A 22,282-nucleotide genomic window follows, 5' to 3' on the forward strand; every position below is an offset into this window, starting at 1 on the left:
CAGACTGGAAGGGATACCCCCTCCTAGCTCCCACACACACATGCATGTACACACACCACACACACACACGTAGATTAGGAACACACACATCTCACCCGTCACAGCAGGGTCTAATGAGAGAAGCAGTCAGGGGCTGCTGCTGAGGCAGGGGCTACACACACACACACACACACAGGCTGCTCGTCTATATGCTGTGTGTCTCTGAACAGCTGCCCGGTATATTGCACAGGTCAGCTCCTCTGCTGTGCGTGTTCCCTGAGGTGTTGAGCTCTCGACAGGTGTAGACACCACTACCATGGGGTGTAGACACCACTACCATGGGGTGTAGACACCACTACCATGGGGTGTAGACACCACTACCATGGGGTGTAGACACCACTACCATGGGGTGTAGACACCACTACCATGGGGTGTAGACACCACTACCATGGGGTGTAGACACCACTACCATGGGGTGTAGACACCACTACCATGGCATGGGGTGTAGACACCACTACCATGGGGTGTAGACACCACTACCATGGGGTGTAGACACCACTACCATGGGGTGTAGACACCACTACCATGGGGTGTAGACACCACTACCATGGGGTGTAGACACCACTACCAGGGGTGTAGACACCACTACCAGGGGTGTGTGTGTGTGTATTAAGGTTTGTGAAACCCATTCCCTCCCTCTCTCTTCCAGAGTGTGACAAGTTAAGGAAGGATGGTTTCCGTAGCTCCCAGTACTACTCTCAGGGCCCCACCTTCTCTGGCAGGGCAGAGTCCCACAGCAGCCTGCAGGATGATGAGGACGACACAGACAAGAAGGTAACACACAGCCCGCGTGCGCACACACACACACACACACAGACACACACACACACACTCAGCACCCATATAAATATAATTGCACACACCAAACTGGGATCTGTCTGCCCTCCAGTGGTTTGAAGCAGAAGTGCACCACCTCTCTGTATTTTCCTCTAACATTGACTGCACCCCCCCACTCTGTCTCATTACATTGTGTTCCTGCCATGGCTGGTTTCTCATGCGTGTACAGCCACTTAGAACTGTTTATCTGGCAGGCCCTGATAGGGAACACTTGGGAGATTTATTCTAAATATCTGGATAGCATTGTTTTGATATTGGTTTAGACTTGGTGGAGCTGTTTTCACTCTAATGACAATGAGAATTGCAGGTGACTGACTTACACAGTGACAGTATGACATTGTTAATTATCTTAAAACTAACCTGTGTGGTAGAGTGAGGTGGTATGACAGCTCCAGTTCTGGAACATTAGGACTAACATGTGAATGGTCAAATAGTCAGAGAAGCCTTTTCCAGGACGCTTTTCTCTTCTCCATATTCCCACTCCTTCTGTAGTCTCTCCTCCCTCCACTTGACTCGTCCAATCGTGGGGGTCCTGATGGGGTCAGACGAGGTTGTTAAAGGGTCTCTTTCTTTGGTAGAATGAGGTGCCTCTCACCCCCTAACCTTGCTCTCTGTTGTCCCTCTATCCAAACTATCCCCTTTTTCCCTGGCCTGCCTCCACACCTCCTTTCGCTCTCATCCATCCCCTGCTTTTTCCTTTGGCCCAAGCCACCCTCAACCTTAACCCCCTTCCCCCACCTCTCTTGTTGCCCGCCTCTCCTCACCCCTATTCTGTTGTCTCCAGGCCAGTGAGCCTAACTCTGGTTGACAGCAGCTCCCTAGCTCAAAGGGGAAACTGGGTTACTGTTTAGACCCACAATGGCCCCTAATGGTGGGAGCAACTCTGAAGGCTACAACATAACACACGGCTGGCTTCCTTCTCCACCCTGCCCACCTCTCCTCCCTCTGACTGTCCCATGTTTGAGCTGCTGTTGTGACTGATAACATGACTGCATGCCCGCTCAGAATCTACCTGTAATTCTGTATTTGGGAATAGCGTGATGGTGGTGTGGTGGGAGCTTCAAGAATTTCCCAGCAACATTCTGGAATGATAGTGGAAGGTTAGTGAGATATAGGTGGGACATAACAGAGAGTAAACTTTCCCTGAGATGTTTTTACTGGGCTGTTGGAGAGGTTGGTTTCTGTTGTTTTGAGACGGAAAAAGGAACCAATGTATTTTTTTAAAAATATTCTGGAATATGATTTTGATAATTGTAGATATGTGTCTAAAATATGTGCCGGCCTGTTTGGTTGATGCCCTGGGTTCTAGAGAAAGCCCAGGTGCTGCAGTGAGAAGTTTGGTGGCGCTGCTCTTCTCGTATCTCTGCAGTGTAGATGTAATGCGCTCAGATTGAGAACTCACAGCCCGTCAGTTTAACACATGAGAGCATCTCTCTGTTACTCTCCTTTTGTTATCTCATTCTCTCACTCCTCCTTGCTGTTAGTTTGTCGGGGTGTGAGGGTGTGCATGTCAATGTGTGTATGATTGACTGTGAAACATGTTTATAGACTCTCTGGCTCAAAGGTCAGATTGCTGCAGTAAACATAGTGGTGTGTTTGGGTGTGTGGGTGTGTGTGTGTGTGTTTGGGCAATAATGAACACAATGCTGGAAGAGGTTTAAAGCGTTCATACAAAGGATGGCAGACCCAGTGGGGGCAGGTGCAACACACACACACACACACACTCCTTCCTCCTACAGGCTCAGGTGCGTTTCTTCAGGCTCAGTCTGAAGCTCATCTCTCCTCTATCCCTCTCCTTCCCATCTCTCTCTTTTATCTCCCTTCCTCTCTACTCCTTTTCATTCCTGTGTACCCGTCTCTTCTTTCTTTTCCTCCCTTTCACTTCTCTCTCTCCTCCAGTCCATGGCCTCGTCAGCGGAGGATGACAAGTCCCTGCACCCCATGAGGCCTCAGACCCCCCAGGAAGAGGAGGGGATAGATGAGTGTGACGGACAGGTGCGCTGCTACAAGGCCCCGCCCCTCCCCACCCCTGAGGAGAAGATGAGGATGCAGGCTCAGGCCGTGCCCACTGACGTCATCCCTATCAACGTCACAGGTAGGCCACACCCCCAATAGTGACCATTGTATGTCCTAGGTTGAACATGCCCACAATTACCGATGCCATTCAACCAATGAAATAGGAGTCTTGGTCTTGAAGCAATCCTTTTTTTCGCCTCACTTTTAACCCCTCTGTGTGTTCGAATGGACATACTGGGAATTGCATCCACATGCATAGAGCGTTGTGTTTTCTGTCTGTCAGTAGTATTATCTTCCCCCTGTTTTTCTTCCATATTATTATCTCGCTCTCTGACCACCCCCCCTGCTAAGTGTGTGTTTGTGAGCATGCTCAGTCCATCCCAGTGTTAGAGAGAGTGAGAGAGATGGCAGTCAAAGGTCAAAGCAGCTCCATGGCTGTATCTCAAACCATGGGGCGCCTGACAGAGAATGGCACCTACGACACACACACTACATACACACACAGACATATATACGCACACACATACACACACCACCACCAGTACACACGTCATCTCAGGACCCAACACAGACACCGTACTGCTCTATCTCCCACCCACTAATACATCAGCCCTGCTAGTGACATCTGTCACTCAGCAGTCGGTCTGAGACTGCCCCCCCCCCCCCCCCCCCCCCCCACATACACACACACTTTCTTTCCCTCTAACTATCTCTGTCAGCTCTGGCTCAGTGGTGTTTGTCCTGTCCTCTGACTCAGTTTGTCGCTAGCACACACACGCTACAGGGCATAGAGAGAGAGCTGTCTGAGGCTAGATCCTGCCACAAAACACTGCAAAGTAGCACAGACAGCTCCTAACAGTATCAATAGTCAGTTGGTGTTAACATGTATTTGAATACATGTAATTGTGAGACCTATTAAATCTGCAGGCTTCTTAACGCGGATTGGTTTAGAATCAGTATTTCAAGTTAACAAAATGTCAACGTCATATCTAATCAAATTAAATCAAAAAAGACTGTTTGAAATGTGAGCGTGTTAGACTGTCTATATGTCAGTTTTCATATCACTTTCTCACCATCCATCAAAAAGAGCAGATTCCCAGAGTCTGAACTAGTTTCAGACAGTCAGAGCAAGACACTGATCTGTCTGTATGTTTGGTCTTGTATGGCTGTGTGGGATACTCACTCTTTTAGTTTCCGTGTTTATCTGTGTGTCACCCCCCCCCTGTCTATGTTATACAGCATGCTTTTCTATATATATGTGACTGTCTCTCTTGTTCTGTCACTCTGCCTGTCTCTAAACTCTGCATGTATGAACACAATTGCACGTGTGTTTGTATCACTAACGGGCTGGTTTTTGTTTGCCGTTGTTCTGCCTGCCTGCTCTCGCCCTCCCGGCCACTAGGGGCAACGTTTGACCGGCAGGCCAGCATCCGCCGCTCCCTCATTAACACTGACACAGTCTCCCGCCGGCCCAAGAAGGTCAAACGCAGAAAGACTATATCAGGGCTGCCTGACAACATCTGCACCGACCTAGGTATGGTATATACCCAGAGCTGTTCTGCATCCCGCTCTCACTAGTCCTCCCACCCTTCCCTCATCCCTGACCCAGACAGCTAGTCCATCCACCTGCCTGCCTCACACCTCTGGCTGGTTTAGTGACTAGTTTGACTCCCCCTCATTGTTAAGTATACCGTAGAACCACCACCATTGCTCATTCTCAAAGTTCTCTTCCCTATTCTAGAATTTCTACATCTGCTTTCTCATGCTAGAATCTTGACATTTGACATCTCTCTTCTAGAAGCTCTTCATAAGCCCCCCCACCCCTCATAGTAAAATCTCTACTGGCATCTGTCATTGCAGGACCTTTACTTCCCCAAATCTAGTAGTCCAGAGTCTGACATCACTCCAAAACACTCCTTTTCCCATGACCCCCATGGGCCCGGTCTCTGCACTGTCCTCCTCCTTTAGCCATGATAAGTGGATCTAATGTGAACACAACAAAAACATGTAATATCTGGTGACTTATGAGAACGACGCTGGTAAACAAGTCTAGTGAATCTAAATGGGCACTTATTCATATGTGTTAATCCCTGGGATACACTGATAATCTAAGCATGCCACAGTGTGTTCCACACATCCCACCACTAAACCCTGCATCTAATCCCAGCATTCCTACCACAGATGTCATTCTATCTTCATATTTCCACAACTGTGTAATGCACACTCGCCTATCATGGGGGAGTGGGGTTGGCTTAAGGCCAATGGAGGGGGATGGGGGAGGTTAAGTAGGAAAGGGTATATGATGTAGGGTGAATGGACAATATTGGTTTTCTGTCACAATCAAAACAAACACACAGTCAAACATACATGTCCTATTGTGGATTTCACTGTGAAATTGGTCTTAACCCGAACCCACCTCTCCTCTCCTCTGTCTCCCCAAGACTTAGGGGATAAGCCATACGAAGAGGGCCTGAATGTTTCCATTTCCTGCCCCTGTGCGTTTATTGTCAGCTGTTGTTATGATAGCCCCACCCTTCTAACACCCCCTGATCTTTCACCCCTAATCCCCAGAACAGATGGGCTGAGGAACAGGCAGAGGGGTCAAGGTTCCTCACCCCTGCTAATAGCTATGTGCTACACTAAGTTAAGCTAACTCTATTAAGGTATGGGTGACTGGGGACTCTCCTTGCGTTAAGAGAATGTCATCTCGCTGTAGGATGAGATCAGCTGATAGGCAGAGCTTTGAAGCCTTATTATACAGACAGACCGGTGTGAAAGACCAGACAGCAGGCTTAGAAGTCCTGATTACTGTTAGATGGTAAGTCCTTGCCTCAGTGAGTGAGATACCCAGGCTGTATGTGAAGTAGAAACCTGCAGCTTAATCTATCTAATACAGCAGTGCTGTCACTCTCTGCCTTAGGGAGGGGAGGTGTGTGTGTGTGTGTGTGTGTGTGTGTGTGTGTGTGTGTGAGCGTGTTTAGGGAGCATGAGCATCAACAAGCAGCCAGCACAGATGGCCGATACATCAGATATCCTCTCCTATTTTACACCAGATCCTTCACTTTGTTTATTTATGTACGTGTGTGTGTGTGTGTGTGTGTGTGTGTGTGTGTGTGTGTGTGTGTGTGTGTGAGCTGCCCAATGCCTTACCAGCTGCCCACACCCTGAGGACCATTCTCTTTCTGATCAGACGGAGCCAGAGTAGGAGGGAAAGCATAGTGGGAGTCTTCCTTCTGGTGTCTGTCCTCTTCTCTCTCGGTCCCACTATTCTTCTCTCTCCATCTCTCTCTCTCTAACTCTGTCCATATCTGTCCTAATGAAGACGACCAGTGGTTATTAGCGCATCAGACAGGGCTGCAGAAAATCTAATTAATTAGCCTCTTAGACACAGCTAATCTGATCGACAGCCTGACAGAGACCGGGGGAACAAGGGAGAGGAAATTAGAGAGAGAGAGGCGGAAGCTGGAGGTATTTTGATTGCTCATATGTTAAAACTCTCTCTCCTTCTCTTCTGCAGTGGCGAAAGGACGTGGGGGCGAGCTCCGGCCACATTCCATGTTCATCCCGGGACAGTATTCCACATTGGGAAGAGTCGGGAGCGTCAACTCATCGCTCAGACATTCCGAGACAAGGGACTCTGGTTGCCAGACTGAGGAGGTGAAGATCGTTCCACCGTCCATGCGGAGAATCCGGGCTCAACGGGGACAGGGAATCGCAGCCCAGATGGCCGGAATTTCCACTTCCTCGTCTACAGGAAGCATCTCCGTCTCCAGTAGCGACGGCTGTTCCGGAATGCTGGTCCTACCCCCGCATCTGAATGTAGATGCCCAGCGCTTCCATAGTCTTCCCAGACCCGGGCCAAGGGTGTCTCTCAGCGCTGAGCCCATCTACAGCAGCACCTCCATCAGGCTGGAAGACCACAATGCACCTCAGAGGCAGATCGGCAAACTGCAGGTGGACAACACCGTGGTGCATCTGAGAAACGCCCCCAGGACAGATAATCTGAGGCCCAAGTCTCAGGAGGTGCGAGGGTCCCAGACAGGGGACTGGGGTGGTGGTCCGGCATGTGTGGTGTCCCCCCACGCTGCCTACTCCACATCCCTCATCCCCAACGCCACCATGTCCTTCTCTGCCGAGGTCGTGACCCTCCATACATCCTCCAGCCAGCACCCCCAGACCCCCGGGACGGCCTACCCCATCTCCAGGCCTCTCAGTCTGGCCACGGGCACCAGCATGGACCCCCTGAGCTCCACCTCCTTCACCCACAGGACCACCTGCCCTGCCCGGGCCACCTCCACACCAACACATACACATCCCCAAGACGGAGGGTTGACTGCCCCGGCAACACCCAGCGAAATGGGCTGCTCGGATGGCAGCCTGCACAGCCACACAAGCACCATCGCCGCGACGACTCCATCCTCGGCCGACGACCAGTGGTCAATCTATGACACACCGGAGAACGTGGTCCTGCCCCGGCGTCCTCTGACCTCTAGTTGCTCTACTCCCATCAACCATCTGAACAGCAGCATGGAGCTGTCGTCCCGCACCGACTCCAGCTCCCTGTACTCCCAGGACAACGACGGCTACTACACCTCCATGCACCTTGACTCTGGCCTGCGCTCCAGGAGCCATGGTAGCGGGCAGGGCCACGGGGTGGTAGCCAGCCGGACTGCCAGACACAGCATGTACGAGTGCCGTGAGCTACCTAGCCACGAGGAAGATTCTAACAGTCTTTACAGCGATCGCTCACTGTCCCGCAGCATCTCTCTCCGCAAGGCAAAGAAGCCGCCGCTGCCCCCAGCCCGGACTGACTCCCTCCGCCGCAAGCCTGGCGCGAAGAAGCCCCTGGGTGGAGTTAGTGCAGTTAGCATGAGTGCTAATGGATCAGTGCTGAACGAGACACTGATCGCTAGCCTGCAGCAGAGCCTCCAGATGGGGTTGAGAGATCGAAAGGGGAAGGGCGTGTCCCCCTCCTCGCCCTCCCACAGCCCGTGCAGCGACTACGAGGACCCCTGGTTGCTGCGACCACGGAGCCAGAGCAGTGTGAGCGCCACCAGCTCCGCCACGTCGCTAGCGGCTAACAACACTAACAGTGGCGTAGTGGCTAATGTGTACTCGCTCTGTCATGTGACGCCAGCTCACAGCGACACCAGCAGCCTGCGGTCCGACTATGCAGAGTCCTGGGGCTACTACATGGATTACCCCCGTAACCATGGAGACCAGGGGGCGCAGTCCCCCTCCACGCACCAACAACTCCCTGCTGCTAACATTGTAGCGGGCACACACCCGAGGGGTCTGTTGAATGGAAGTGGGGGTCTCCACAATCACATCAATATCCAGGCCTCGGCCCCTCCAGCCCAGGAGGGAGGTGTGGCAGTCAAACCTAAGACGGCCACCTCGTCCCCGGACAGGATCCATAGACTGACCTCCCCCTCCAGCGGCTACTCCAGCCAGTCCAACACCCCCACGGCCGGCACCCCCGTGCCCTCCTTCATGCGGTCCCACTCCCCCTCAGGACGGCCCAAGCCCAAAGTGCCGGAGAGGAAGTCTTCACTCCTGTCATCTGTTTCCATCTCCTCCTCCTCCACCTCCCTCTCCTCAAACGCCTCTGACTCTCTCAGGAATTCTGGCCCTCCTCCTCCTCCCCTGCCTCCCACCTCAGCACCCATCAGCCCCCCACCTCCTTTCCCGGCTCCTCTCCCCCCATCCAACCCCAGCTCTCCCCCTCTGCCCCTCGCACCCCTGTTACCCACAACCCCTCAGGGCACCCCCATGAGCCCGCCCCCTTACTCCACCTCTCCAGACTTCCCTCCCCCTCCTCCTCCAGATTCCCTCATCCACCCCAGCCTCTCCTTCAACGGGACCCTCAGTCCTCCTCCCCCTCCATTCCCCTCCATGGTCCCATCTCCTCCACCACCTCCCCCCCTGCCTGCCACTGCTCCACCCACAGCCTCCCCTCTCACCTTGAAGGCAGCAAAGAACGCTCTAAAACCAGCTACGGTCACTAACAGCCCAGCAGCCAAGGAGGCCGGCAAGTCCCCCATGCCCCTGATCACCCCATTCGCCCTGCAGAGTGTGCACCTCCGCTCAGTCAAGCAGCCAGAGGAGAAAGTCAACGGCAAGGCGGAACATACCAAAGCTCAGGAAACGGGAGGCAACCAGGCCTGGGCCCTCAAGCCCCATACGCCGGAGAAGATTAAGCAGCAGGAGCATCCCACCATGCTGCCCCTGATAAACTGCACCAGTCCAGAGGAAATCACCAAGGCCTCATCTGCTGTGAAGAAGCTCTTCGCTGAACTATGCTCAGACTACAGTGATTCTGAGGTGCTGCCAGGGGGCGCCATCACCAACGCTAAACCTAAGGTACAGAGCCTATCCAACAGCTCAGCCCAACCAGATCAGGAGGGGGAACCGTCACCCCTCCCAAGCCTCGTGGAGGAGGCAATCAAAAGCTCCCCAGTCAAACAGAAACCCTCAGTGGCCTCCAAGAAGCCCAAACTATCCCTCGTCACCCCCCAGTCTGTGGTGGGAGAGGAGACCGCCCAGACTACCACCACACTGAGCCCCCAGGATGAGTCGACCACCACAGAAGAAGACCAGGTGGATGCTAAAGTGAGAGAGGAAGAGACAAAAGAGGAGGAAAATGAAGAGCAGGATGAAGATGAGGCTTCAGAGAGTTCCTCAGCCCTGACAGAGAGTAGTGAACCTTCCACCTCCACGGTGATCCAGGAGGAGACCCAGCCTCCGGCCACCGTCACGCAGGAGACAAGCCTCGCTGAGGGGCAGGAGCCGAACAACAGAGATGCTGAGGAGGAAGAGGAGGAAGAAGATGAGGAAGAAGATGAGGAAGATGGGACCAGTAGTACCACTGGGTCAGTCAGCTCTAAGGACGACGAGAGTGGTGAGTTAGATTTCATTTATATTATTAACAAAAAAAGACTAATTAAATTCAGATAAACTTGCATAAAGTTGAATGTTTTGAAGAAACAAAATGGGACATCTGTTTTGTAAATGACATTGAGGCAGCTTACAATCAAACTTTTGGTTTCTGAGTTCGAGGTCTAGTCTGTCATCATTGGCAGCTGTTCGAGGCTGACTGAATTCAGTGCTGACTGGTGGCAGGTGTTTGTTAGCTGTGCTGACAGTTTGCGTTGGCTGAGGTAAAAGGCAGTTGGGGGAGGTTACATTGCTGGACATTAGCTGTGCTTAAGGCTCGGGGCTTTAGCTGGGGTTTCCTGCTATCCCTTGGTTCTTCTTCAAATCCCACTTCAAGGCAGGACAAAGGGCAGGTATCGGGGACAGCTTCCCTTAAGCTAGTCTTAGACTGCCTGCTGTCTCTCTGACTGTGAAGGCATAGAAAAGGTTTAGACTGAAGGCAAGGTTAGCAACACAATACAGGTTCCCTTTATTGAATGTGATCAAAGGTTTAGGATATTGCTGGAAGGATGCACAGGGAAAGACCTCCCTGGGTCTCTGGTTTGAACTGGATCTTGAACTTGTTGTGAGAGTTGAATTACATCTAGAAGAAGCTGCCATCGGGGCTGGCGGGAGTCCGGACTGGCCACTTTATGGGATTTTAAATTGTGTCACATTTGGGGATTTTAAGTATAATCATTGTGTCTGATTGTCTCTGCAAACAGTGCCCTAAAAATAAATGGTCTCAAAACATAGTTTGCCCATTTAGTGCTAATGTAGCATGGTGCCGCCTGGATGTTGTCTGTTCTGTGTCATTGAGCTCGCCAAAGAGGCATCATACCTGCCTGCCTCTTCCCCTAAGTGAGAGCTCAGCTTAGTGAGGGACAGCACTGCGGCAGATGCCTGGATTTATCAGCTCTCTCAATTCAATTCAAAGGGCTTTATTGACATGAGAAACATGTTTACATTGCCAAAGCAAGTGAAATAAACGCAACAAAAAAATATCTCCATCCTCACTCCATCTTCTCTTGTTCTGGTTTGTTTTATGCTGTCGCTGTCTCATTCTAATCTATGTCTCCTCTATCTCCTTTCTATTACTGGACTCTCCTTTTGTGTCTGCTTCCCCCTTGGTCTGCTTCCCTCTGTCTGCTTCCCTCTGTCCACCCCATCCATTCTTATGTCCAAGTATCTATTTTATACTGTACTCCTCTTTTTTTCACCTGTCATCCTGTCTGGTTGTCTTCACTCGCTTTCTACTCTTCCCGCTCTCTCTCGCTTTCTTCTCTCTTCCCTCTTTCACTCTTGCTTTCTTCTCTTCCCTCTCTCTCTCTCTCTCTCTCTCTCTCTCTCTCTCTCTCTCTCTCTCTCTCTCTCTCTCTCTCTCTCTCTCTCACTTTCTTCTCTCTCCCCTCTCTCTCTCTCTCTCTCTCTTGCTTTCTTCTCTCTCTCTCTCTTTCTTTCTCTCTCTCTCTCTCTCTCTCTCTCTCTCTCTCACTTTCTTCTCTCTCCCCTCTCTCTCTCTCTCTCTCTTGCTTTCTTCTCTCTCTCTCTCTTTCTTTTCTCTCCCTCTCTCTCTCTTTCTTCTCTTTCTCTCCCGCTTTCTTCTCTCTCTCTCTTTCTTCTCTCTCTCGCTTTCTACTCTTCCCGCTCTCTCTTGCTTTCTTCTCTCTTCCCTCTCTTTCACTCTTGCTTTCTTCTCTTCCCCCTCTCTCTCTCTCACTTTCTTCCCTCTCTCTCTCTCTCTCTCTGTCTTGCTTTCTTCTCTCTCGCTTTCTCTTTCTTTTTTCTCTCTCTCTCTCTCTCTCTCTCTCTCTCTCTCTCTCTCTCTCTCTCTCTCTCTCTCTCTTCTCTTTCTCTCCCGCTTTCTTCTCTCTCTCTCTCTTTCTTCTCTCTCTCTCGCTTTATTCTCGCTTTCTTCTCTCTCTCTCGCTTTCTTCTCTCTCTCTCTTTCCTCTCGCTTTCTTCTCTCGCTTTCTTCTCTCTCGCTTTCTTCTTTTCCTCTCTCTCTCTGGGAGGTAGGGGGCATCTGTCCTAGTGGGAGGTCTGTTTAGTGGAGGAAGGCGGGGGAATGTGGAGAGTAGGGGGAGGGACCCACTGTACAGGAGGGGAGGGGAGGGGAGATGTGGGGAGGGAGGGAGGGGGGAGGGGGAGAGCGTAACATGAGATCGCCTGCAGCGGCTCAGGCAGTCGAAGTGCAGACACGAGCGAGCAAGCGAGGGAGGAGGAGGAGAGAAGCTCAACTAGAAGAGAGAGCGGGAGAGAATGTAAGAAGCCAGTCACTCAGGTTACTGTTGCGGGATATCCGACCATCGGTTATGTGTGTGTGTTAGCTTGCTCCTCAGTCCGTGTGACGTGTGTCCTGTGTGCATGTGTTTTCATTTACCAGGTTAAGTGTTTGACTATTGTAGGGCTGTGTAATGCTTCTATTTGTTCCTCAGTCGGTGTGTATGTATTGTGTGTGTTCTCTCATCAGCATGTGTAACGTGTTTCTAATGTGTGTGTGTCTAATATGTGTGTGTCTCCTAGGTGAGGTGTTTGATTCAAGCAGCACTCCTGAGTCTTCACCGGCCCCCAGGATCCACAGGCGGGGGGATATGGTGACCCCCACACGCCCCCGAACTACCGAGGACCTCTTCGCTGCCATCCACAGGTACGCAATGGCACGGTCTCCTCTCAGTTCATCTCTCAACTCTCCATTTATTTACTCCCCATACCGCTCTATCCTCCTCACCCAGCTCTCTCTGTCTCGCTCTCTAACTCTCTATCATATTCACAACACTCTCATCCCTCTCCTATCCCCCTCAACCACCCCACTGAAATATAGCTTTATCTTACTGCTCTTTCTATCTTTGTCTCTCTCTCTCTCTCTCTCTCTCTCTCTCGCATTGCTTAAATGCAGCATAACCCCTGTACCTCCCCTTCATCTTGCCATTCTCCTCAGCCCATCAATCCTCTCTCTCACATAAGTTTAGCCAGGCTGTCCTTTTTTTATAAAATAAAATAATCTTTATCTTTAACTCTGCATTGTTGGCAAAGAACCCATAATGAAGCATTTCACTGTTAGTCTACTCCTGTTGTTTATGAAGCTTGTGACAAATACAATTGGATTTGATTTGTACTTTCGTCAGGCGGTAGGCAGGTGTCTCTGGGTCTGGCAGCCAGGCAATGGAGGGCTTTTCTCTGTAACGTCTGTTAGAGACGGGCTCACTGGGAAGGGAACCCAGTAGTGGTTAATGGGTGCTGTTGAAGGGATGGTAGCTAGTAGCTTCATTTAGCAATGCGCATGCCGCCGCCACCTGAGAATCTGTGTTTTTCTGTCATCTATTTCCTGTGTTTGAGGAGTGCAAACACCCTGGTAATGGCTGAAATGGGTTTAATGCAATGCATTTTCTTTCCGTTGCATCTATAAGAAGACTAAAGCTTCGTCAGGGATTTAACACATTGTCTCGACACTTACATTGCATTCGGAAAGTATTCAGACTCCTTGACTTTGTCCACATTTTGTGACGTTACAGCCTTATTCTAAAATGGATGAAACAACTTTTCTTTCCTCCTTAATCTACACACAGTACCCCGTAATGACAAAGCAGAACGTTTTTTTTTAAATGTTTGCAAATATATAAAAAACTGATACCTTATTTCCATAAGTATTCAGACCCTTTACTCAGTACTTTGTTGAAGCACCTTGGGCAGCGATTACAGCCTTGGGTATGACGCTACAAGCTCGGCACACCTGTATTTGGGGAGTTTCTCCTATTCTTCTCTACAGATCCTCTCAAGCTCTGTCAGGTTAGATGGGGAGCGTCGCTGCACAGCTATTTTCAGGTCTCTCCAGAGATGTTAGATCGGGTTCAAGTCCGGGCTCTGGCTGGGCCACTCAAGGACATTCAGAGACTTGTCCCAAAGCCACTCCTGCGTTGTATTGGCTGTGTGCTTAGGGTCGTTGTCCTGTTGGAAGGTGAACCTTCGCACCAGTCTGAGGTCCTGAGCGCTCTGGAGCAGGTTTTCATCAAGAATCTATCAGTACTTTGCTCTGTTAATCTTTCCCTTGATCCTGAAAAGTCTCCCAGTCCCTGCCGCTGAAAAACATCCCCACAGCATGATGCTGCCACCACCATGCGTCACAGTAGGGATGGTGCCAAGTTTCCTCCTGACCTGACGCTTGGCATTCAGGCCAAAGAGTTCAATCTTGGTTTCTTCAGACCAGAGAATCTTGTTTCTCATGGTCTGAGAGTACTTTAGGTGCCTTTTTGGAAAACTCCAAGCAGGCTGTCATGTGCTTTTTGCTGAGGAGTGGCTTCCGTCTGGCCACTCTACCATAATTGGTAGAGTAATTGGTGATTGGTGGAGTGCTGCAGAGATGGTTGTCCTTCTGGAAGGTTCTCCCATCTCCACAGAGAAACTCTAGAGCTCTGTCAGAGTGACCATCGGTTATTGGTCACCTCCCTGACCAAGGTCCTTCTCTTCTCCCCCGATTGCTCAGTTTAGCTGGGCAGCCTGCTCTAAGAAGAGTCTTGGTGGTTCCAAACTTCTTCCATTTAAGAATGATGGAGGTCACTGTGTTCTTGGGGACCTTAAATGCTGCAGAAATGTGTTTTTACCCTTCCCCAGATCTGTGCCTCAACACAATCCTGTCTCGGAGCTCTACGGATAATTCCTTTGACCTCATAGCTTGGTTTTTGCTCTGACATGCACTGTCAACTGTGGGACCTTATATTGACAGGTGTGTGCCTTTCCAGATCATGTCCAATCAATCCAATCAAGTTGTAGAAACATCTCAAGGATGATCAATGGAAACAGGATGCACCTAAACTCAATTTCGAGTCTCATAGCTTAGGGTTTGAATACTTATGTAAATAAGATATTCCGTTTTTTATTTTTCATGAATTTGAAACATTTCTAAAAACCTGTTTTTGCTTTATAATTTATGGGGTATTGTGTTTAGATTGATGAGGATTATGTTTCTTTTAATCCATTTTAGAATGAGGCTGTAAAACAAGGGAGGGAAAAGTACGGCCCATGAGCCGTATCCGGCCCGCCGGGCACTTCAATCCGGCCCACGAGACATTTAAAAAATTATAAAGATAAAAAGAATTATGTATACATTCTTTCTCCCCAGTTTCATTGTATGTAATTGGTAGTTATAGTCTTCTCCCATCGTTGCAACACCCGTACGTACTCGGGAGAGGCGAAGGTCAAGAGCCATGCGTCCTCCGAAACACGACTCAGCCAAGCCACACTGCTTCTTGACACAATGCCTGCTTAACTCGGAAGCCAGCTGCACCAATGTGTTGGAAGAAACACAGTACACCTGGCCAGCGTGCACTGCACCTGGCCCGCCACAGGAGTTGCTAGAGCTCGATGGGACAAGAACATCTCGGCCTGCCAAACCCTAGCCTAACCCAGACAACGCTGGGCCGATTGTGCGCCGCCTCATGGGTCTGTGACGCAGCCTGGAATCGAACCCGGGTCTGTAGTGACGCCTCAAGCACTGCGATGCAGTGCCTTACATCGCTGCACCACTCGGGAGGCCTGCGCAAATTGATTTTAACAAACAATTGGTCCCCCAAAAAATGCGTCCCTCCGGTTGAATTTCAAAATCACGATGTGGCCCTTGAGCCAAAAGGTTTGCTCACCCCTGCTGTAACGTAACAACATGTGGAAAAGGGGGAGGGGTCTGAATACATTCCGAATGCACTGTATATCACAACAAAGAGAACGAAGATAACTTTGTTTTGATGGGTGTTCATTTAGACAGTGCAGGTGAGTGCAGGAAGGCATAGAAAGAACTCGTTTTTGGTGGTTTCATCCCTTTATGTTAATATATTCGTATATGCAAATGAGGCACATATGATTTTCTTTATCACAAAATATTTGTAAAATATTTTCTAACATAAGAAAATGTATATACACAGTGTACAAAACATTAAGAACACCTTCCTAATATTGAGTTGACCCCCCCTTCTGCCCTCAGAACAGCCTCAATTGGTCGGGGCATGGACTCTACAAGGTATCTAAAGCATTCCACAGGGATGCTGGCCCATGTTGACTCCAATGCTTCCCACAATTGTGTCAAGTTGGCTGGATGTTCATTGGATGATGGATATTCTTGATACACATGGAAACTGTTGAGCGTGGAAAAACCCAGCAGCGTTCCAGTTCTTGACAGCCTCAAACATGTGCGCCTGGCGCCTACTACCATCCCCCGTTCAAAGGCACTTAAATATTTTGTCTTGCCCATTCACCCTCTGAATAGCACACATACACAATCCATGTCTCAAGGCTTAAAAATCCTTCTTTAACCTGTCTCTTCCCCTTCATCTACACTGATTGAAGTGGATTTAAGTGACATCAATAAGGGATCTTAGCTTTCACCTGGATTCACCTGGTCTTTCTGTCATGGAAAGAGCAGGTGTTCTTAATGTTTTGTACACTCAGTGTATAAGTGCATTCGAAGAAAAAGAAAGTTACATTTAACAATATATGTTAAACATGAACTCCATTCATTCATTATCCGAGCCAGTAAAATGTTTTATGTGCTATAATTCAGTCATTATCTGATGGATTAAAAACATTCTATATGTTTTGGAGTATCTTCATCCAGTGTCCAACTGTTGCATTATTGTTTTTAAACCTTTTCACTTTTTTATTTTGATGACTGTTGCTACTTCTTCTTAGTGAATGAAAATCTGATGGTTCATTTATTATTGAGCTAGTTGAACCTAAATCAGAAGCCACATTCCTGATGTAGGTTAGAGGCTTCACTTAAGAGCTTTTCTGTCTCTCACTCTCTCTGGTACACTCTGCTCTTCCAGTCTGCATGTACTCTCTACGTTCTCACACATGTGCATGTGTTCAATGGAGCATACACACACATCATTTGCTCACGCAGCCAACCGGTGTGTGTGTGTGTGTATCCTGGTCACGTGCAGCGGTATGATGGTCAGTGAGCTCCCGAGAATCCCAGGATTTCATTTCAGGGGATTTTATTTCTACTGGCTTTTGTGTGTGTGTGTGTGTGTGTGTGTGTGTGTGTTTGTGTGTGTGTGTGTTTGCGGGCTTTACTTTTCCTGGTGGATTTCTCCTAACTCTAATATCTTTGTAGGCTATATTAGAGGCAAAGACAAGTTAGGCCTTGTGAAGGAGGGAAGCCTACAGTGTGTATATGTAGACCTTAGGGCACCAGCTGTTACTGCTGACGAGAGGTAAACCCAGCACTGTTTGCCTTGTGCTCCCTCTACCCTCTCTACTCTACTCCTCTCTGCGTTCTCTCCCTCTCACTACTCAGTAACTGATGAGAAATGGAGGGAGAGAATGATTAAAACCTGAATGGATTGTTATCACAACCACAGCCGGGGTAGGATGAAACTGGCTGGAGCGATTCTCACAATCAAACATTGTATTGAAAGAAAGAAATCGATGCACCACTCAAAACCTGTGTGATGGTTGTGTGTGTTTGTATTTCTTCATACTTTGGATCAGTATTTCCCTTTTTCTCCATCTGTCTTTCTCTTATTCCCTTTGCTCTGTCTGTCTCTCTGATATTCTTTTCTCTCTCCCCGCTCCTTTTCTCTCACCTTACCTCCTTCGTTGTGTTTTCTCCTTTATCTCTGTAGTTTGTGTGTGTAATAGATCAGCATCAGTCCGGGGAGTTAGATGTGGTGTTGACTGGGCCTGGTTAAATCAGGTGTGAGAGAGAGAGAGACGTTACGTAACCCTGCTGCTATAACCTATGGGCTAATGTACTGCTGGAGCTCTCATGGGACCCCACAGTATTGAGGTTGCATTTGGGGCACAGCCGTCCCTCAGACATCCCAGCCTCAAATAACAGACTCCTATTCAGTCTTCTCTCATACCCGGATCTCTCTCTGTCTGTCATGGACTCCATATTACATCATGGATATATCGTGCTTGTCTTTATTTCTTGTTCTCTGTTAAAGACCGTTGATTTACTTAAACCTCTCTGTCTTTGGACCTGATCTGAAGGATTAAATGTTGCGTCTGTCTGCCTCATTCACCCTTCCTCTATGTCATTAAATCCCTTTTGTCATGTCACTGTCTGTCCTCCACACTCTTCTAGCTCCACCTCTTCTTCTTCCTCCCTGGTGCAGCGGGGGAATGCAGAGTGAGCGTTTGAGCGCCCCTTGCCTAGAGAGGTTTGGCGTGGCAAGTAGCCCATTACTGTAATTGGCCGGTCCTGTATCTTCCCTGCGGTAACGCTAGCGCTGGATTAGCGCCATAATCCCCAAGCAACCCCTGGACTCAGATTAATTATGCTGTTTTTCCCTGTGCTAATCTGATCTCCCCTCCTAGCCACGGCTTTAGCACAACGCTTATGACTAAGGAACGCATTTCTACTTTTGGGTGTCTATGGTAGGTAGACATGGTGTCGTGGAGGAGGAGAATGGCAGCCCCTGCTGGCAAGGAGGCTGAACTGTCTTTTAGATTTAAAAAAAGCTCTGGGCACTTTTCCCAGTTAGTGTTGTTGATGAATTCCATTGTGCCACCTCTTAGCGTTCCCGTAGAGTTGCAATGTGTGCAGTTTTCGCATTTTGAATCAAATATTTAAAAGCACCAGCCCTCTCCTCCCCCGCTTCCCAGCCCCTGCTCCAATCACCCCCTCTATGTTAGATTACCCTCGCTTCTTCTAGGCTTCTGAAGCAATGCACCCTGGGATTGCTGGGGGCATTGTTGACATATGGCTGAATTGGGACAATGTTCAGAAGGGGTGTGTATGCCAACTGCCATGTCTTATTAGAGGAAAGCTTTGTTTTAAAAATAAAAGTTAGTACTGATGTTCCATCATTGGTTGAGCCATAGAGTAGTAGAGAATGTTTCATTAAGTGTTGATCTGAGTAGATGTGTTTGAAGAATTGCTTCTAAGCTTTGGTCTGGACTCTGGACAGTCTCCAACCACGCGCTCCCTCTCTACCCCTCCACCCTCTGTATATGTCCTGTACCCGCTGTCCTCCTACCCAGCCTGCACTATATCACTAACCCTGTTCTCCTATATATCCATCACTCCAACCTCAGCTTAATGTCTCTAACCAACCATGTCCCTAACCAGGCTTTCCTCCTCTACCCTTAGGTCCAAGCGGAAGGTCCTGGGTCGTAAGGAGTCTGAGGAGGACAAGCCGCAGGGCCACTCCCCCTGTCCGTCTCCCCCCGTCACCCCCACGGGTGCCTCCCCCAGCCTAGTATCCTCGCTGTCCATGGGCAGGCAGACAGGCTCCATTCAGCGCAACCTGCGTAAGTCTGCCACCAGCAGCGACACCTTCAAGGCTCTGCTCCTGAAGAAGGGAAGCCGCTCCGAGACCAGCTTCCGAATGTCGGCCGCCGACATGCTGCGTTGCACAGACCCGCGCTTCCAGAGGACGCGCTCCGAGTCCTCCCTGGACCCGCCCTCCTCACCATCATCGCCGACAACACCACACAGCCCTTGCGCTTCCCCAGGTCGCAGCAAGAGGGCGCCAGAGGAGTGGGCCCGCAACGAGGGCCTGTCCTACTCCTCCCCATCATCATCACTGAGCGGCATGAAGTACGGGCGATCGCGCACGCCGCCCTCTGCTGCCAGCAGCAAGTACAACGCCCGCAACCGCATTCTGAGCAGCCCTATGACGGTCATCTGCGAGCGTGAGGGAGAGTTAGCTGAGAACGCAGAGTGTGGAGACGTCCCTGACAGCCAGCCCTGCCCCTTGCCCCTCCCCCCGCTCCAGGGTTCCAACGGCACTTTATCTGAGGAGAGCAGTAGTTAGATAGAAGGGACCGCCCCCTGGATACAGGGACTTGAACTCACTCATGGTCGCCGGGGAGGGTTGGGCCCAATGATGGGCCCTCCAGAGACTCATGTGCCCCCTGAGCCCCACCCCTGGCTCCAGATCCTGTAGATTTTGGACCTGGTTCTGAGGAAGCGGACCTGACTGGCCCTCAGACCGACCGGACAGTTCTTAGTCTGAAGTGGAGACCGACTCAGCTGCAGCATTTCAAGACTAATTTTCCTGCATTTCATTTTGATAACCCATTGTTTGTGTTACAAAAAAAGTCATCATTATTGTTTTTTTTCCAAAGACTGATTTTCCCGTTTTGTTTGTTTGCTCGTTTTAATTAAAAAAATATTCCTGTTAGAGCTTCAGAGGTGCTGATTGTATTCAGGGTTCCTGTAGTTTTTAGGTTTCTCTAAGGTTAAGGGAAAAGCTAAGGTGATATGAAGGTATTGAAAAGTGACAAGTTGTTTTTATTTTGGCTGCAGTGGTGCCATTAGTTAGTCAGGCGTTGGAATGTGGAACTTGAAGGTGGCTTAAATGCAGTGTATTTCTGCTCTGCTTGCTGTTCATCTCCTGTTATCTTGAGTCTTAACATACCATTGCTTGTGAGTATGTATGGTAAAACAATATAGAACATGTGGCAAACAGTAACAGAACGGTACACCAAATGGTTCCGGGACACAGCTCCAGTTTTCTTTCTGCTCTTTGAAGTCTGTGGTTTGCAGGGGCTGGAACTTTCAGTGGTAAAGGGGAAGTGCAGAGGGCTCGTGACTGCCCCATAGGGACAGGCAGGTGCAGAGACGCACATGGACAATGGCTACGTCTATTCTACACAAGACACACAGCCAATATGATGGATTTAATATGGAGGTTTGGAAAACTTTGGATTTTTAGAATTTTAGTTTGTAGATTTGCACTGTCCATATGTGCTTTTTCTTTCTTTGTGTCATTTTAAAACCATGTGTTTAGAATTGTTTTATCATTAAGCCTGTGTTTAGGTATCCTCCTTTTCCTTCATTTTGGAAATTAAGAATTCATCTTTAAAAAAAAAAAGTCAAATGGAAAAATATTAACTGCAAACTTGTCATTTTTATTTGTGATCATTTTGGTTACCAAAGAGCTAAACAATTAAATGTAGCCTGCTGTTTATGCTAATATGGATACAATCTGAATCTGTGATTAGCCGTACTGGACCGGACCTATTGACCGAGGTCCAGTATTGTGGAGTTTGATGACATGACCTACTAGAACCTTCTAGGGCTTATGATTACCATCACGCAGTTTACGTTTCTACTAGGTTTCTCTCTCATGCGCAGTTTTATATGGTTCTTTTTGTTTAAAAAAGGTTTAAGTAGCACTACTTGTTTTCAAAGACTTTGTCATTTTTTGGAGCCCTTGTTGAAAGGGAGTGTTTTTCTTTTGTAGACTATTTATTTTAAAATAGTGAGGTTGTGACGTGGTACGCCAACACCCAGCCAACCAGCAGTCAGGTACTCCCAACACCCAGCCAACCAGCAGTCAGTACTCCAGCCCCAGACAACCAGCAGTCAGGTGGAGGTGAGGAAAGGTTTGGGGCGGGGAGGGATCGGGAGGTGAGGAAAGGTTTGGGGCGGGGAAGGATCGGGAGGTGCAGGAATAAGTGGAGAGCCTGGACCACAGTTCACGGGCTAGGTTTACAAAGCTAGAGCAAATATTGTAACATTTATAGTGGTATTAAAAACCTAAAGAGGTACAACAGTGGTTAACAAAAATATTCCACCCTGGTGCAAAAGCTCAGTAAATCTGACTTGATGTATCATAGGAGGTGACAAGCGTGACTCTTCCTACTCTCAGAGCCTGTAACAACCCAGGTTTAATCACCTGTGACCAATGGGTCTCGCAGAGTTCAGACCCAGCCATGATTCAGTGCTCGTCTCCCATCCGGCTCATGGTGGGAGTTTATGAAGTCTCAATCTCAGCTCGCTGAGGAAGAGGAGGGGAAGAATGAAATAAAGGTGGATGTAAAGGAGGCAGGCAGGCTAACCTCTTGTGTATATGTCTGTGTAATAAAACATGTTGATATTTAGTGTCTCATCTCTACCTCTGTGTGATTCACGACCATCTGCCAGCCCGCCGCCCAAATCACCGCCTCGTTAGCACCGTTGCTATGGCACCCACTGTCATCCGGAAAACTTCAGAGGCCATCACTTAGCCCCCACTTCCTCCTCCAGGTCATCCCTTATGCCTCTCACCTCTGGACGTCCCGTTAGAACTCTGCGTCACCGGGTGTCACATAATATTCCACTGTTGTGCCATCATAACTGTGACATATAGTGACACTGCATAAATGTCACCTCTTCTAATATTCCATGAAGATAGAGACCGTGTTGGTTGCTGTAATAGAGTCCAAGTTATCTCCATAGGGACACTGGCTTGGCATATTCACCAATCCACACACTGCTATATGAAATGGTGCTATATAGAACAACAAAGCACCCTTAGTTTTAGCAGTCCACCCACTATTGGGCTGACTGGTAGCCCGCAACACTTGAATATTTAACTGTGTTACTCCATCTCCCCTTTAATATTCCAGACAGCAGTCCCAACATTTCACTGTCACATCAATCAATGCGACGCCTCTCTCCCTCCCATCATCATTCCAGTGACATGCTTTATCTGCCCTCTTTCCAATACTCAAGTGTCACTGCCCCATACAGACCCTAGTCAGCCAA

The 22,282-nt window shown here is 49.1% G+C and overlaps 1 protein-coding gene across 6 annotated transcripts in view; it reads left to right on the forward strand.

The window, feature by feature from the left end:
• nhsl1b (NHS-like 1b) overlaps positions 1-21,641 on the forward strand; it is a 167,814-nt gene extending 146,173 nt beyond the window's left edge. For 4 of the 6 annotated variants that reach the window (XM_020455029.2, XM_031800330.1, XM_020455031.2 and 1 more), the window contains exons 3-8: positions 689-813; positions 2,776-2,971; positions 4,295-4,426; positions 6,410-9,793; positions 12,334-12,457; positions 18,896-21,641. In XM_020455029.2, coding sequence (XP_020310618.2) covers positions 689-813; positions 2,776-2,971; positions 4,295-4,426; positions 6,410-9,793; positions 12,334-12,457; positions 18,896-19,562 — 4,628 coding nt within the window. In that variant the 3' untranslated portion in view covers positions 19,563-21,641. The remainder of the gene's footprint in view (positions 1-688; positions 814-2,775; positions 2,972-4,294; positions 4,427-6,409; positions 9,794-12,333; positions 12,458-18,895) is intronic. The other 2 variants (XM_031800331.1, XM_031800332.1) reach the window with 1 other exon arrangement.
• The last annotated feature ends 641 nt before the right edge of the window (positions 21,642-22,282 follow it).

Source organism: Oncorhynchus kisutch, linkage group LG21 (genome assembly GCF_002021735.2).
Source record: "Oncorhynchus kisutch isolate 150728-3 linkage group LG21, Okis_V2, whole genome shotgun sequence".
NCBI classification, from domain to species: domain Eukaryota; kingdom Metazoa; phylum Chordata; class Actinopteri; order Salmoniformes; family Salmonidae; genus Oncorhynchus; species Oncorhynchus kisutch.